The 17,696-nt window shown below is 37.5% G+C and overlaps 2 protein-coding genes and 1 pseudogene across 3 annotated transcripts; 2 read left to right on the top strand and 1 right to left on the bottom strand.

Moving 5' to 3' along the window:
• The first annotated feature begins 2,478 nt into the window (after window positions 1-2,478).
• Window positions 2,479-9,191, top strand: LOC119981324 (mitogen-activated protein kinase homolog MMK1-like). 2 transcript variants are annotated; one of them, XM_038824409.1, is made up of 6 exons: window positions 2,480-2,786; window positions 3,057-3,186; window positions 4,342-4,479; window positions 6,970-7,302; window positions 7,863-8,043; window positions 8,753-9,191. In XM_038824409.1, the coding sequence occupies exons 1-6, from the start codon at window positions 2,587-2,589 to the stop codon at window positions 8,926-8,928; spliced, it is 1,158 nt and encodes a 385-aa protein (XP_038680337.1). In that variant the 5' UTR covers window positions 2,480-2,586; the 3' UTR covers window positions 8,929-9,191. The 2 variants fall into 2 exon arrangements, with proteins under 2 accessions (XP_038680338.1, XP_038680337.1); XM_038824410.1 differs by lacking the exon at window positions 7,863-8,043 and having other exon boundaries at window positions 2,479-2,786; window positions 8,753-8,924.
• Window positions 9,192-9,291: 100 nt separating this feature from the next.
• LOC119980673 lies at window positions 9,292-12,125 on the bottom strand (annotated as a pseudogene).
• Window positions 12,126-13,902: 1,777 nt separating this feature from the next.
• LOC119980344 (heparanase-like protein 2) lies at window positions 13,903-16,779 on the top strand. The gene is made up of 8 exons (XM_038823009.1): window positions 13,903-14,121; window positions 14,216-14,252; window positions 14,868-15,048; window positions 15,167-15,321; window positions 15,431-15,664; window positions 15,766-15,955; window positions 16,043-16,268; window positions 16,453-16,779. Exons 1-8 carry the CDS (start codon window positions 13,903-13,905, stop codon window positions 16,777-16,779), a joined length of 1,569 nt encoding a protein of 522 aa, XP_038678937.1.
• Window positions 16,780-17,696: the final 917 nt, after the last annotated feature.

Below are 17,696 nucleotides of genomic sequence, written 5' to 3'. Positions count from 1 at the left end.
AGATTATGCCAGTCTGCAAGTCAGAGGCAATCTTTTGAAACAGACCTGGCTACATGTGTAATAAAAAAAAAATTAAACTAGCTAGAGATGCCAGGGGTGTGAATTACTTCACTGATAGCTTAGTTAGAGCAACTTCGCCGGTGTTAATTTGTTAGCCTAACAAAAATTTATATTGGGTCCCACTTTTATTACATAAAAAGTTAAGACAAACACGTCTTTCAATACAACTACATCAACAACACACATCTTTCAATATAACCACATCAACAAAACACAAATTCCTATACATTTTCCTTCCCCCCCAACATGGTGGTCAACAAATTCTCATGCCCTCCATGTTGTCCCCAATAAAACTACACCAAAACACAATTTTTCAATATAAAACACATCTCCCAATATAATCACATCAGCAAAACACAAAACCCCATACATATTTGTTGGTCCAGACAAAATAACACCATTGCAAGTGTTCTTAGTGAATTTTTTATGGGGTTAAATTGTACGAATTTTGAAGGTGTTGAGTTCGATTCTAATTCTGAATAACATTTTTGCGATCACGTGTTGGGTTTTGTCTCAACTCATCCCATCGTAAAAGCATTCACATTAATATCCCTTAATATATTCTGTATTTTATCTATAAAATATCACTTTTTAATAATTTATTAATTCTCTATTCAATAATTACTTCATCAATATCTCGATTATATGGATAGTTAATGGATAGCAATGCAAGATACATTTTGACAAACATATTTTATAGACAGATTAAGTATTAAAGTAACCAGTGTGAATGCTCTAAGATGAGAAATTTATGTGCGCCCCGAACTTAAGGACCGGCTAAGAAAAGTGGGAGGTGTCCTTGCATGTCTTCCCTTTTATCCTCTGTAGTCTGTATCCTCAGTCCCTTCTGAGCAGTTCCTTTACGACTAAACTTTTGTCTCGCTCTCTGCTTCTTCCATGAGCAAATCTCCTTCAAAAGAGAAGAACGCAATGGTAAATGATCAACAAATATATGAAGGATCCGACTTCAATGCGGCAGTGATCTCTGAACTCCGAACGAAGAAGAAGAACGAGAAGCGGGCTCGTGAGTCTGACTCGGAACCCATTAAAGACCGGACGATGAAGAAGCGGGTTCTTGGTCAGATTCACGACGGCGATGATGAGTACGCGCTGCTATTGAACTCGATGATGGATTTCCTGATGAAGCATTCGGAAATCGAACGCTTTTGTGAATTTATGCAGAAGACGACGACGGAGAACGGTGACTTAACAGCCTCTCGATTGACTGAGAAAATCAAGAATTTGAAGGGGATGGTTCAAATCAACGGCGCCGGCGGTGCTGTTATCGATTACAAGAACAATGGCGAGGAAAATAAAAGAAGTAGAATTTCGAATGTTGCAGAGTTCGAAGAAGAGATTTTTCTGCAGGGGCTTCATTTGCTTGGCAAAGAACAGAGGATTGAGTTTCAGAAGCAGTGGAACCACTTTCATGTCAAGAAATTGGAGCTTATTCAGCAGATCACTCAATTGTTGATGGAGCCATTCAAAGATTAAGATTAGGGTTTATGCCCACTTATCATCATATGCTTTATATTGGATTTTGGGGCAATTTGATTTGTGGGCTTCGCTTTTGTTTCTCTTGGAAGTTGAAAACAGGGGTTCTTGTTCTTCATGTATGTGTATGCAAGGACCCTCTTCCTCAGTTTCTCCTGTGACTGTTAATGTGTAATTAATGAATGTTTTTGTTAAAGTGTCATCTGGACACTAATTCATAAAACCCAAGCCACAAGAAAGATTAGTTGAGACATGGGTCGAGATTCAGGATAAGAAATAATGTGGGGTAACTTTCCTATACGGTGGATTGAAATACTCATGATATTTAAACTCTCTACATTCTTATTGAGCTAAGAGTTTACGCGATCGATTTACCAATGGATAAAGAGATTGGGCAATATGTTGAGAGGGGCATCAATTGCCGGGGATGGAAGTTCGTATGGACGAGCCCACATCATTACATCAAATTGACGATAGGTGGGACGACCGAACTAAAGTTGGGTAGGATAAATCCATGAAACCATGAGTAATTAGTTCGAACTCTCAATTTCAGGCACTGTAAATATTAAATTATGAGAGATAAACAACTTAGGAATTATCCCAATTAATTAGTTAGAATTCTCAATTTTGGGTGTTGCAAATACTAAATCATGAGAGATAATCAACTTATGAATTATCCCAATTAATTAGTTGAAATTCTCAATTTCGGACCTTACAAGTACTAAATCATTAGAGATAATCAACTTAGGAATTATCCCAATTAATTAGTTCGAATTCTCAACTTCGGGCGCGCCATAAATACTAAATCATCATAGATAATCAATTACACTCTTGTCAAGTGGTTATATTATTAAAAATTTAAAATAAACACGCTACAAGGATTGTATAAATAAACACCATTAATATTAACAAATACTTTAATTAATCAAAATATTAATCCAAGGAGGGAGAAAGCGCTCACAATCTGACAGACGCAGAGCTCCTGCACCAACACAGTAACAGAGGGTTTAGATCTGTTGACCAAAACCCACTATGGAGGGTCAGCCTGCAGACACAGAGATGGCCGAGCAGCAGCCGCCGGTGATGGGGGGAGGAGTCGAAAACATTCCGGCGATACTGACCCACGGAGGGAGGTTCATACAGTATAACATCTTCGGGAACGTATTCGAGGTCACCGCTAAATACAAGCCCCCTATCCTGCCTATCGGCAAGGGCGCTTACGGTATTGTTTGGTAATGATGCCTACTTTCAATATAATAATCGTGCGTTTTTGGCTAGATTTTTTCTTGTTCAATAATTTTGAGGGAATTTCGTGTTATTTTTCTTGATTTTCGGTGGAGATACTATGCTGTTCTAATTCTTGGTGGAAAACTTTGATGATTTTTGTTTAGTTGCCACTTCAATTCTGACGTTATACTATATTTCTTGCGGTTTTATTTTATCTGTTCAAGTATTTGGGAGGTTTTGTTGATTCATTTCTGTGTTTTTTTTGGTGGTATTAGTTCGATTTTGAATTCAGAGACAAATGAACATGTAGCAATAAAGAAGATAGCAAATTCATTTGACAACACAATTGACGCAAAGAGGACTCTTCGTGAAATCAAGTTGCTTCGACATTTGGATCATGAAAACGTGAGTGAGTGATGTTTTAATTATTTGCGTTATTTTACGATTTTAATGTCTTCCATTCCATTTTGAGGAAATGATGCTGTTTCTGGGAAATGTAAGGTTCTGGTAAGGTTTTTTTTTTAAAAATTTTTTTTAACTTAATTATTTACATAATTACATTTTTGGAGTAAGGAACTAGATAGATTTTTAGTGAGGAGCACTATATAATTAGAAAAGTTGTTCTTTCAACATGCAGAATGAGATCGACTGAAATAAAATCTGTTGGAATGTATTAAGCTAATATGTTTGGAATTATGCAACCTAACTAGTTTTATGGTTTTAGGTGGTATTATCTAGTTGCAATTCCTTCACATTTTCGTAGTGTAGCATTGAAAGGAACCAGACTAGCGAAGAAGGAAAGTGGAAAAAAAAATTCTCTTCTAAGTATATTTCCTACTTGAGTGAAAGCAGCCGTAAATAATATTGAGATTCGCATTAAAGAGAATTAGATTGCTGTTAGAAACGTTGTTTGAGTTAAGAGTTTTGTAGGGATTTCCTATGCCCTGTTCCAGCTATTCTATTCGGAACATCACTTTCTGTTCGAGCTGTCTAGTCCTGTGAAGTTTTGTAATATATTTGTAGGTACAGGTATATCCTCTTTATGGCCCCTGATATCCCAAGTTGTGAGAACAGCTACAGTTTCACTGTGTTTCTTACACAGCCATCTTTCTAGTTGCCAGTGAATTTTTGAATGACGCTAATTTAGTAAGAATCTTGTTCATATCATGAGCTATCACAGATGGTAATCGCCTTTTAGTTGTAGCGATTGTTTTTTGAATTCACTCCGATAAAATATGATGCCAGTTATAAACATCAGTAACCATTCAGTTTCATTTCTCTGTTTAATGGTGTCAAAGTTTCATTTCTCTGACAATTGACGTTGTCATTGAGCTAAAATTTTGAGTGAGATATCTCCTCTAACTCTTTGTACCTTGTGCACCGTCCTTGCTTATGGTCCCTAGGCTTCAGGCATTGCTGTTAATGCAACTGCACTTTTACCTTCTTTATGACAAAATATAATTTTTTATTTTTTAAATGAGAAGTAGAGAACCAAGATAATTCTGTGGCTCTATTGAAGTTTTCCTTTTTAACTATTGTCACTTTCCTTTTATAATGCAGGTTGTTGCAATCAGGGATATAATTCCACCATCTCAGAGAGAATCATTTAATGATGTTTATATTGCATATGAGCTAATGGACACCGATCTGCATCAGATAATTCGTTCTAATCAAGCATTGTCAGAGGAGCACTGCCAGGTAAACATTTAATATTTAGGTTCTTTTCTAGTACCATGATGTCTTTCCCTCTTTCAGAGATTAAAAGTATGTTAGATCTTTTCTCTTTTTGGAAAGCAATGTTAGATCTTTACTCCTAGCAATTTTATAAAAGCAGTCGTGCTGTAATGGAAAATATAATAACAAATTAGGAGGAACCAAAAGTCTGTCTATGGTTCTAATATCTTGCCTCACTTTTGAGAACTCTCTGACTTCCAGCTTTTACCTAACGAGGAGGTTATCCTAGGCAAAGCAAGGGAAGAACGACAACTCAATTTCGCTTCACTACAATTTTTTAGAACCGATTGTGTCACCTCTTTTCCCAAGTCTGCTTCTCCTAACCTCATAATATTCCGTGATTTTCGGACAACCAATGTTTTTAAAAGGAAAAACAATGAATCGAAAAGCCACCTAGGAGGTCCCTACCAAGTCAAGAAAGATCTGATAGAAGAAGTCATGTCTATCATCATGAACAAATCCTCATCAATGGACCTTTTTTCACTAAGACACAAGTGCATGGTGTAAAAAACTGTCCGTCATTCACTTCGTTGAAACTACTCTCCTAGTCTCCTTCCCTTCAAATTCTCCCAAAGTACCTCTCTTTCCAAAGTATCCAGAAATTGGCAAGACTGCAAGAGGGATGGAGTACAGAAATTTCCTATCTTTTTGGTTGTGAACCATCAAGAAAGTCCTTGCCTTGAACTCTTCCTCTATGGAGTTCCCAGCTACCCTGGTGACACCAAAGATCTTAGGAACAATCTGTCTCAGCCTGTTAGCCCATGAACAGTGTAGAAGGAGCCCATGAACAGTGTAGAAGGAGATGTCTCACCATCTCCACGCTTGTTTTACAAAGCATTGATTTGTGAGATGGAACCCCTCTATTTGGAGATTATCGATGTTAAGAATTGGCTCCCAAGTGCTTTCCCTCACAAAGAAGGCAACTTAAATGGGGACTTGGTTTTCTATACTTGCTTCTGGAAAAAGGCCTTCTTCGACCCATGTTTTTGGAGATGGCTTCATAAAATTCTTTCACTTTGATCTTTTTCATTGGGGGAAAAAAATAAAGAAAATCTTCTGCCCAATAGGTACCCCACATCCACACCAGCTGATCCTTTCTGTCCTAGGGAGGGATGTGCCTCTAGATAGTGTTGATAGAACAAGAGGACCATCACTCAATAACCAAGCCCCAACCCATCCACAGGCCATTGGGCCTGGCCCATACCATGCAGTCCAAGGCCCAAGGGGGTTGTGGCCAAGCCCTTCTATGGGAAAAGCTTGGTTACTAAGGAGAGGGAATACCTCTCACCTATATACAGCACTTCCTCCCCTCTCCTAACCGATGTGGGACTCTATCAATACCCACCCCTTCAAGACCAACGTCCACGTTGGTCGAGCACCTTGGCCTGCCATGGCAGGGTACTCAGACTTAGGACTCGGGACCCTTCCCTATCCCTATCCTTTCGGCCCCATATAACAGAACGCCAAGGCCGGCCACTCCGCAGACGCGGCCCCAAGGGCCAGGGGCACAAGGCCCATGAATACCAGAGCTCCCCACAGGGCAAGACCAACGTCCACGTTGGTCGAGCACCTTGGCCTGCCATGGCAGCGTACTCAGACTCAGGACTCGGGACCCTTCCCTATCCCTATCCTTTCGGCCCCATATAACAGAACACCAAGGCCGGCCACTCCGCAGACGCGGCCCCAAGGGCCAGGGGCACAAGGCCCATGAATACCAGAGCTCCCCACAGGGCAAGAACGAGGGCTCCGATACCAATGATAGAACAAGAGGACCTTCACTCAATAACCAAGCCCCAACCCATCCACAAGCCATTGGGCCTGGCCCATACCATGCAGTCCAAGGCCCAAGGGGGGTTGTGGCCAAGCCCTTCTATGGGAAAAGCTTGGTTACTAAGGAGAGGGAATACCTCTCACCTATATACAGCACTTCCTCCCCTCTCCTAACCGATGTGGGATACTTATCAAGTGTCTAAGGCAAAAAAGGTTTAAAAAAATCCTGTGCACAAGGCTTCTGCAGTGGGCAGGGTCGGGGACAGACATGATGTACGCAGATCTTACCCCCATAATATGTGGAGAGGTTGTTTTCAGGAATTGAATCTATGACCTCTAGGTTAAACCCTGCAACTCTACCACTAGACCACATGTCTGCCTGTCAAATAGTGTCCAAGACATTGATAAAAAAAATGTCTAGTCAATATTCAGTATCCATGGTTTCCCTACTAAACCTAACATTCAAGAGTATAAAATTTTTGCTGGTCAGAATTTATGGAACTTTTGATAATTGGGATTGTTCTACAGGCTTTAAAACTTTGGTACTCCCATTCTTGTAACTTTATCTTACCTTTGATTAGTTGCAGTGAAATGAGTTGACACACCATGCTTTGTCTTCAGAATAAGAAGAGGCTGCTGGGTTTTCCATTTTAAAAATCATTATTTGTGCTATGGCTTGTGCAGTATTTCCTGTATCAGATTCTTCGTGGCTTGAAATACATACATTCAGCAAATGTTTTACACAGAGACCTAAAGCCTAGCAATCTTCTCCTGAATGCCAATTGTGACTTAAAGATATGTGACTTTGGACTGGCACGTGTTACATCAGAAACTGATTTTATGACAGAATATGTGGTTACGCGATGGTACCGGCCACCAGAACTGCTATTGAACTCCTCTGATTATACTGCAGCTATTGATGTTTGGTCAGTGGGTTGTATTTTCATGGAGTTGATGGATCGGAAACCTCTTTTTCCAGGCAGAGATCATGCACACCAGCTACGTCTACTTATGGAGGTAATTCCAATTTTCAGTTTTCATTTAATAGAATTTTGGAGTTATTTAGATTATGTTAAACTAGAGTTCCTATGAACCTTGATTTCAACTTTGATCGAGTTGAAGTTGCAAATTTTGCCTATGCTAAATATGGCATTAAATGTGCCATCAAGAAACATCAAACTCGAGGTTTCAGGTTTCTCGCAAAGCATTCTTTCACATACCTTTTTTTATTTTTTTTATTGTTTTAGTTATTGGATATGCCTGGTGTATATTAGTTCATGTTATGATTGACAAATAAAATTCATGTGAAAGTTCATTCGATGAAGTTTTCCAAATCCTATCACTTGAGTTGTTGGATAGTGTCACGTGATTACGTGTTTGTCAAATTTGCTTGATTCTACATCTCTCCATGTAGTATGTGAATTTTCTTGCTACATGACACTGTATATTGTCAAATTTGTGTGATTCTACGCCTTTCCATGTAGTATATGAATTTTCTTGCTGCCTCCATACTTCGTGCTATCTGCGTAATCTAGGGAGATATATATCAGTGTCATTAATGAATGAACAACTTGCAGCTGATTGGCACCCCATCAGAGGCAGAGCTAGAGTTTTTGAATGACAGTGCTAAAATGTATATTCGACAACATCCTCCGTGTTGTCGACAATCGCTAACTGAAAGGTTTCCCAATGTCGACCCAGCTGCTATTGATCTCGTCGAAAAGATGTTAACATTTGATCCTAGACAGAGGATTACGGGTGAGTTTATTTTTTGAGATTATGTGCATATATTTCTCTCCCAATTACTTTTAGTTTTATTCAAAGTCTTGTGGTGTACACTCTTTCATGTTCCATGCCTGGGTATGCAAATGAATGTTAAGTCATACTTCTTGGTTTCAAAAAAAGTTGTTGAGTCTGACAAGCAAAATTTCTAATTAGATATAAAAGGTAGGGAAAAATAATTTCATGGGGATGTCTGACAAGGTACACGCTGATGTCCAATTCTATATGATGATTCGGATTGAGTGTAGTTGTGTGTGATGGATGTTCTGATTGGGATCGGTACAAAACAACTGGTTTTCCTGCCAAATGCTTCCGATTGAGGTCAATGCTGTTGATATGACCCTGTGAGAGCTTAAATTTTATCCTACATTAGGCATTCCACGATCTTTGAATAGGTTTCTCTCAACATGTATGCATGTGGAGCGTAGGGTGACCATATTCTTGAGTGCATTTTATGAAATAATTGTGGATTCCCGTGATTCTAGTGTGATATAATTGGAGCGATGTTGTTAGTTTGTTGTAATCTTTAGCCGGGCAAAATGTTATCCCCCTCTTTGGGTCAGCACTAAAAATTCGTTGAAACTGCGAAGCACCCCCACCCCAAATCAACCCACATGCCATGCAATGTTTCTTTTTTTTTTGTCACCCAGTGAAATTTAGTTCTCTTGATGTTGAAATGTTTCAGTTGAAGACGCGCTTGCTCATCCCTACCTAACATCACTGCATGACATCAGCGATGAACCTGTCTGCATGACTCCCTTCAGCTTCGACTTCGAACAGCATGCCCTGACCGAGGAACAGATGAAGGAGCTGATCTATCGGGAGGCCCTTGCATTTAACCCCGAGCATCAGCACCTGTAATGAGTCGTGCTGCTTCATCTGTCATGGCATTGATGCAAGGCGCTTCTTTGATTGATGTCTCAGTAATTTTTACTTCCTTGTGCATATATAATTCATCCGGGAAAAGGATGATTCTTGAATTGATTTGGTTATGGACAATTTTAGGAGTGGAACAATGTAAGTGCAAATCAATGATGTTTGTATGGGCTATTTTTTGGAGGGGTAATATGAGCTGGGGGCATGCGGCACCACGTGGTGCGAAGCAACCACCGAATATTTTCTCACTTGAACGCAAAGTATTAAGGGAATGGGAAGCACTATACATCCATAAACTTATATAAATATGTGGCATGTCTATGTGACATGAACGAACGATTATCCAAACTAGGCACATGCCGGAGCATTGAAGTCTCTGAGCGTTGCGAAGACGAAAGATTGGGGTGGCACAAGAATAGGAAAAGTAGGATCCATAAACTTGGGCTTCAATCTGGGAATATCATTAGATCTTGTAAGCATCAATGGAGTTCCATTCAAGAGTACCACATCGCTCTGAATGTTGCCATCCTTTGGTGTCAAATGGTACTCTCCCCTAAGCTTTGCACCACCTTTGTTAGAAACCTCCATGTTGGTAGTATATGGATTCATATCATTCACCACTGAAATTCTTGAGGAAGTAGAGTTTGACATGTTTATGATGAGTAAAGTCACTCCAGGCTACACCCACAAAAGCTCTTTTTTAAAAAGTTCAGAATTATAGAAAGAACGCATATAAATTCGTAGAACAACTCAGCCGGCGTGTCCTTTGGACAGCTGAAACTCGGGCTGAGGAAGAGACAAATACCTTGTTCCGTGAACAATGAGAATAAACTCGAAGATATGGCGAGCCATTATGGTTGACAGAGAGTACGCTAGGTCCCATTAGCCGATGCCATAGAAGAGCACCATAGTAATCTGGGTTGGGGATAAAGCTGGTAGTGTTGAGGAGACCATAATTTCCACCAATAAAGGTTTGTCTGCAGTAGACCTTATGGTTCAAGGTTGCTGTCATACCCAGTTGGTCCAAATACCTAATCCACAAAACAAAAACAATGTTAATAGCATGTAATCAATTATACGTTATGTAGGTTAATATATAGTTATAATCCGATATCGCTTGGAGAACACCAAGCGATGTGGTTTACAAGAAAGCTCAAGCTTCTCTCAATCAACAAATGTGTTTTATGGGCTCGAGTACCGTTAAATGAGACAGTCTAGAGAAACAAAATCATGTGAGCCCGATGTATCCACGATAAAAGGGGGTTTATGCAACCAAATGAAATCTTCATATTCTTGAGAGAAGTTTTGAGGGATTACCAGAAGCCATTAGCAAATGTATGTGAGACATCCTTGCTCCCACTGTTATAAGCACCTCCAGCTTCTCCAACCCAGGCTCCTGACCATGGACCAAACTCTTCTATAACTTTGGATAAGTCACTATATGTTTTGGCTACTTGGGATAAGAAAAAAGGATCTTGAATCCTATGTATAAGGTTCTTATCAACTCCTGCATATATATAAATTAATTAATTATTATAAATTAGAAATGTAGAGCTAAAAATATAATTGTGAAATGATGTGTGTGTGTGTATATATATATGTGTGTGAAGAATTCTCACATGCGCACCAACTTTACGCACTCGAAATCCGTTGTATCTATAATTGAAAAACAAGTGCGTAAAATTGGTGTACATGTAAGAATTCTTATATATATGTGTGTGTATGTATATGTATATGTATATGTATATGCATACCTGCCCCAAGGTTATATATATGGTGTGAGACAGCATCAACAACATTAGGCCCTGTGACACGAAGGAAGGTCTTGAACCATTCTTCATCGTAAAATCCGGCAGGACCAACCAGTTTAGGTTGTGTTGAAGGATTTGGGTATAATTCTTGCACAAGTTTTTTCAGCTTTATCATGTCTTGACCATATTCTTCTACAGTTAGCCTTGCTGCTATTCCTCCACCACATAGTTCATTCCCTGATCACAAATATATATTGGCACAATTAATATATAAAGATTATGATTATTAATTTTATAAGCATATTATGTTTAATTATTCCATAAAATTAATCACCTAATTTATAGGAGTCGATCTTATAACCCTTTGAAATGGTGTAATTCATGAGGTCGCGTGAGTTTTTTGTGTTTCACTCGCCTATCCAAAGAGTTTTGTCGGTTTTGTCTTTTTGCTTTCCATGAAGAACATTCAATCCGAATGTGATTATAGCTTTACATATAAACAAAAAAAAAATATAAAAATTTATTAATTAGTTTTGTTTTGGTTATAACGATATGTTGAATTAAGAATTGAAAAATAATAAAAAAATTAGTACCCTGTTCGTTTGAACAATTGATTGAGTTGATCCCATCTATCCATGGAAAGGCAACCATGTGTGAATCCAAACAAGCCCTCATTGTAGCGTTTGAACTTAGGGCAACTTTTGAAGGTGTTTCCAACATTGTATATCACTTGGTCTTCCAATGAGCCTCCAACTCTAAGTCTTAGAGATTTGAATGCTGAGATTTAAATTAAAAAAAAAACCTTTTAATTAGAACTTTTATTATATGAAATATTCAGAACAAAAATAAATTTTTAAAAAAAGAAGAAAAAAAATTTGAAGGGTTAGGATTTCCCTTACCCTTTATAGCATTTTGTAAGATCTTGTTTTCCAAGTCCTGGCAAAAATATTTCAAAACCTCCATAATTAATAAATAAATTAAAATTGATTATATATATGCTTATAAAGAGCAAAAAATGCTAAAGAATTCAGTGGTTTCGTCACAGTTATCCTAGATGCTGATATGGACGCATATGATTTATGTGAAATCGTGAGCCCTATGTCTCACATAACCCATATGAAATTTGTGCGTCTATTTTAGTATTTGAGATAGCTGAGACAAAAAACACTGATCGGTAAGACTGTTGTATAAATTAAGAGATATGTATACCAGATTGAAGAGGCCTGCTTGTTGCCAAGGACATTGACCATAGTCACATTTAGTACTTGGCCACCAATCAAGAGTTGCACAAACAAAATTATCATCAGTTTTGGCTATGGAAGTCACTGATTTCACTCTCACTTCAACATTCTCTTCTGCATTGATAATGCTGATAGCTTCTGCAAACAATGACAAGAGAACACAACACCCAATCACTCTAATCATACCCATCTTTCTTTCTTTTCTTTTTTTTTCTCAGTTCTGTATCTTTCACCAACTTGTGAGATGATATTGGATGTATGAATAATTGACATATTTATATATACCTAATACTGGTACCGTAAATTTAGTTAATTTAGTTGGATTTATAGTTTTAATTGCCAAAATAAGACTGGTAGGTAGGGAGATAGCAAGACCAGCTAGATCTTATGATTCTAAACTTCTTTTAAGTCCATTAATGGAAATATGGTTAATTAGTTTTCAACAGAAGAAAAACAAATACATGCAGTTAATACTTTTATAATTATAGGGTTATCCTTTTGGAATTAGGTCTTAAGTTCCAGTCTCTCCACGTTAATAATAATAAAAAGGAATGCAAGTTAGAGTTAATATGACGGATTCTCATTTACGGACGCCCGTAATACGGGATCTCCATTTTTTACACTAAAAAATTTTGTGTTCGTTGGTTTGGGCGCGATAGCCAAGACTGAAAAACGCAAGCCCTTAAGTTTTTTTTTTTTAAGTTACGAGTGTGCGTATAGGAGCATGATTCATATTATTGTTATAGGCAAAATGTTTATATTTATCATTAAACTATAGCGGTTTTATCTTTTTTTGTATTTAAATTTTCAAATTTATCATTTTTATACCAATTTATATCTCGAGTCAAGTGTGTGGTGACAACTCGGAAGTGAATTGATGACGTGGCTTCCCCTCCTCCGGTGAGCTTTACATCAATAAGAGCATTTGCAATGGTGTTATTTTGTCTGGACCAACAAATATGTATGGGGTTTTGTGTTTTGTTGATGTGGTTGTATTAGGTTTTGTGTTTTGCTGATGTGGCTATATTGGGAGATGTGTTTTATATTGAAAGATTGTGTTTTGGTGTAGTTTTATTGGGGACAACATGGAGGGCATGGGAATTTGTTGGCCACCATGTTGGGTGGGAAGAAAAATGTATAGGAATTTGTGTTTTGTTGATGTGGTTATATTGGGAGATGTGTTTTGTTGATATGGTTGTATTGAGAGACGTGTTTGCCTTGACTTTTTATGTAATAGAAGTGGGACCCAATATAAATTTTTGCTGGGCTAACAAATTAACACTACTGAAGTTGCTCTAAGATGTACAGATGTACATGTCACCAGAGGAGGGGAAATCATATAAGCAATTCACGTCCAAGTTGTCACCACACGTTTGACTCGAGATATATATAAATAGATTTATAAATGAAACCCTAAGGATAGATCCGTAAATTTCATGAAAGTTTTTGGGACAAAAACGATAAAACATAGAAGTGATTACTAATTAATCCAAAAGAAAGATTAACTCTATTTGGATTTTATCACATAATAATTATATTCATAGACTTTTGTATTGGACTAAAGAAGAAGTCTTAATAATAACAAGATCTATCATAGGCTGTTTCCACCAAACTTATTTAGGGTTAGACGTATACATACATTAAATGAGATAATAATAAGTACTAGATAAATTCAATCATATTATTATTTAAATTTATCACCCCATGCACTTTTACCTATAAATATATGAATGAATTCCTCAATCTAATATCAACCCAATTTGGTGGAAGATACGTAGACTTATATATTTAGGGTTCCAGAGTTCAACTTCATAACAAAAACTACTGCAAGACCTACCAGATGAAGGCAATATCAGACTATATATTTAGCTTTATCAAACCACTTTTTTACCTATAAATATGTGAATTCATCACTCTAATATCAACACAATTGTTGGTTGGGGGAATTGAAGATAAAGAAGAAGATGATGAGTAGTGTGAAGGTTGTGGTGTGTTTCGTTCTCTTGACATTGTTTGCTCAAGCTATCAACATTGTCAATGCAGAGAATGTTGAAGTGAGAGTGAAATCAGTGACTTCCATAGCCAAGACTGATGATAATTTTGTTTGTGCAACTCTTGATTGGTGGCCAAGTACTAAGTGCGATTATGGTCAATGTCCATGGCAGCAAGCAGGCCTCATCAATCTGGTGTGTATATGTGTGTGTGTGTGTGTATAATATATCAATGATTATGCTTCGTTTATTTATTAACTATGGAGGTTTTGTTTTTTGTGATTTGCAGGACCTGGACAACAAGATCTTACGCAACGCTATCAAGGGTAAGTCTTTGATTTAGTTTGTTTTTGAATTTTGGGTAGTTAATTTTGAGAACAACAACGTTAGTGTCTTTTAAAATTGACAAGAAAAATAGGAGGTAAAGGTGATCATGAGATCTTGAATTGATTTTAGGGATATTAGTCTAGGGTTTATACGGTGGCAAAGGTAATTTAGGGTATAGGGTTTAGAAGAATTATATATTACAAGATCTCATGCAATATTGCTACCAAGGGTAAGTCTTTTATTTAATTTTTGGTAGTTAATTTATATGTTACATTCCTAATTTGACTTAGTTATAGGAAACATTACACTTAATTTATATGCTAATTAAAAATATTTTTAAAGGAGATTTGGCAAATGAAATTATTATTAAATATAGGATTGAATTACATGATGATATTTGAAAATCAAGTATTTATTTTATGCAATAATTATATAAGTCTATGCTAGATAGAGAAATTAAATTTGTGATTTTTTATTTAATATATTTGTATCATTTAGTTTATTTAATTATTATATCTATAAATTATTTGTTTCCTTTTATTATTAATTTATCTCGATATATCTTATAGAAATTGAGTTCTAAATGGTTTTTTTTTTTTATTAAAAAATCTCAGCATTCAAATCTCTAAGACTTAGACTTGGAGGCTCATTGGAGGACCAAGTTGTATACAAGGTTGGAGACAACTTAGAATGTCCCAAGTTCCAACGTAATAACGATGGCTTGTTTGGATTCACACAAGGTTGCCTTTGCATGGACAGATGGGATGAGCTCAATGACTTGTTCAAACAAACAGGGTATAGTCTAACTATTATATATACATACATATATGTATATGCATACACCATTTGCTTCAACCTTTAAATCAGCATGCTTAATTCATGCGTTTGTTTATTACTTTATTTGTATATGCAGAGCCATAATCACATTTGGGTTGAATGCTCTTTATGGAAAGCAAAAGGACCACAATGAGAAAGGCCTTTGGATTGGCGATTGGGACACAACGAACTCACGCGACCTCATGAATTACACCATTTCAAAGGGTTACAAGATCGATTCTTACGAATTAGGTGAGTGATTTTGCGATGCAATTTTAATAATTATAGTAACGTGAAAACACCGATCCTCCTAAAAGTTCGAGTTTTGAAGAGGAATAAATCGAAATCTTCATGTGATCAGGAAATGAACTATGTGGTAACGGAGTATCAGCAAGGCTAACCCCAGAACAGTATGGTAGAGACATGATAAAGCTGAAAAAACTGGTTCAAGAATTATACCCAGATCCCTCAACACAACCTAAAGTATTGGGTCCGGCCGGATTTTTCGACGAAAAATGGTTCAAGACCTTCCTTCAAATCACAGGACCAAATGTTGTTGATGCTGTCACACAGCACATATATAATCTTGGTGCAGGTATTGAATTTACACTTTGTTACTTCTACATTGAATTTCTATACATTTTTAGCAAAACAAATGGGTTAACTTATATCTAACTATTGTATGTATATATGTAGGAGTTGATAAGGATCTCATATACAGGATTCAAGATCCATTTTTCTTATCCCAAATAGCTCAAACATATAGAGATCTATCCAAGTTAATAGAAGAGTTTGGTCCATGGTCAGCAGCTTGGGTAGGGGAAGCCGGTGGTGCTTACAACAGTGGTGGCAAGGATGTCTCACATACTTTTGCGAACGGCTTTTGGTACGTGGCCTCGCACTGGCCTGGCCCTAGTGAGTTCAGATCCTGGATCCGTTGATGCTAACAACATTGTTTTTGTTTGGTGAATAGGTATTTGGACCAACTGGGTATGACATCAACCTTCAACCATAAGGTGTATTGCAGACAAGCCTTTATTGGTGGAAATTATGGTCTCCTCAACACTACCAGCTTCATCCCCAACCCTGATTACTACGGTGCGCTTCTTTGGCATCGGCTAATGGGACCTAGCGTACTCTCTGTCAACCATAATGGCTCGCCATATCTTCGAGTTTATTCTCATTGTTCAAGAAGAAAGGTAGTACTCTAGATTATTACATACTCAATTCATCCTTATTTCTTTTTTTGAAACGGGGAGAGGGATTCGAACTCTATGATGCACATCGTTTTTATCACTTCAACTAGTGATTCGCGTGTCGTCCTTGTTTCTTAATTTGCTCGTTTTCTCTCTATAATTCTCAAGATTATTTTTGTGGGTGCAGCCTGGAATAACTCTACTCATCATAAACATGTCAAACTCGACATACTCAAGCATCTCAGTGGTGAATGATCTTAATCTGTATACTGACATGGAGGTTCCTGATAATGGTGGAGCAAAACCAAGGGAAGAGTATCATTTGACACCAAAAGATGGCAACATTCAGAGCGATGTCGTACTCTTGAACAAAACCCCATTGCGGCTAACAAGTTCTGATGGCATTCCGGAATTGAAGCCGGAGTTTGTGGATCCTACTTCTCCTATTCTTGTGGCACCCCAGTCTTTCGTCTTCGCGACGCTTAGAGACTTCAATGCTCCTGCTTGTGCTTAGTTAGGATAAATCATTTGCTCATGTTTTCATCGCTGCTTAGTTTATTTTATCCCATTAGAAATAGCAAGAGCAACAATGTGGGACATTCTTCCATTGATGTTCATCACTTTTATTTGTTTAGGGTTTCAGAATTTGATATGAGAAGTGTTTTTTTCCCTTCCTTCGGATTTGTGATTTCTGAGTTTGTTGTGATTGCGGCTTTTGGGCCTATAATGGCTAAATTCGGAGTGATGGCCAACTGTTCGATGAAATGCCCAAATGACTTCTGCGGCTTCGAATGCAATCAGGACTAAATTCGGAGTCGTGGCCAAACTGTTCGATGAAATGCCCAAATGACTTCTGCGGCTTCAAATGCAATTTCTGACGGCTCTAATTCGTTTGGGCAAAGCTCTTAGGCCCTAACCAGGCCCATGGGCCGTTTAAATAAACCCAAGCCAGCCTAAAGTACGGGCCGGGCCGTTGATAAGCTCTAATAGTGAGTAGTGTGAGTACCCTCTTATGGATTTTTTTGTTGTTAGATGGGGATAGGAATTTAAACCCATAACATACTCATGGGTGTTGGGGATCATGGCCGCCCTAACTAAGAGGCTACACCCATTTATTTATGGGTTTTAATTCAATGTCTTGCCATTTGGCATGGATAATATATTTGTACGAATTTGGAAGGTCATGAAGTTCGATTCTCACTGAGAATAATATCTTTTATAACTTATGCACTGAATTTTAGTCCAATTTATTTTGTACGTATGGTTTAACGGCCCGAATTTAAGTCTACATTGGATGTTTAAAAGTAAATTTATAAGGTGTTATTCTTGGTTACCAAAAAGTATAATATGATAATGGATTTAGGGGCGGTGAAAAGATGATTTAAGAATTATTAGATGGTGCAATGAATGATATCAATAGCAAAGAAAAGT

Source organism: Tripterygium wilfordii, chromosome 16, assembly GCF_013401445.1.
Source record: "Tripterygium wilfordii isolate XIE 37 chromosome 16, ASM1340144v1, whole genome shotgun sequence".
In the NCBI taxonomy this organism is placed as follows: Eukaryota; Viridiplantae; Streptophyta; class Magnoliopsida; order Celastrales; family Celastraceae; genus Tripterygium; species Tripterygium wilfordii.
The sequence above is the reverse complement of the archived record's forward strand: the minus strand, read 5'-3'. Positions and strand labels throughout refer to the sequence as shown.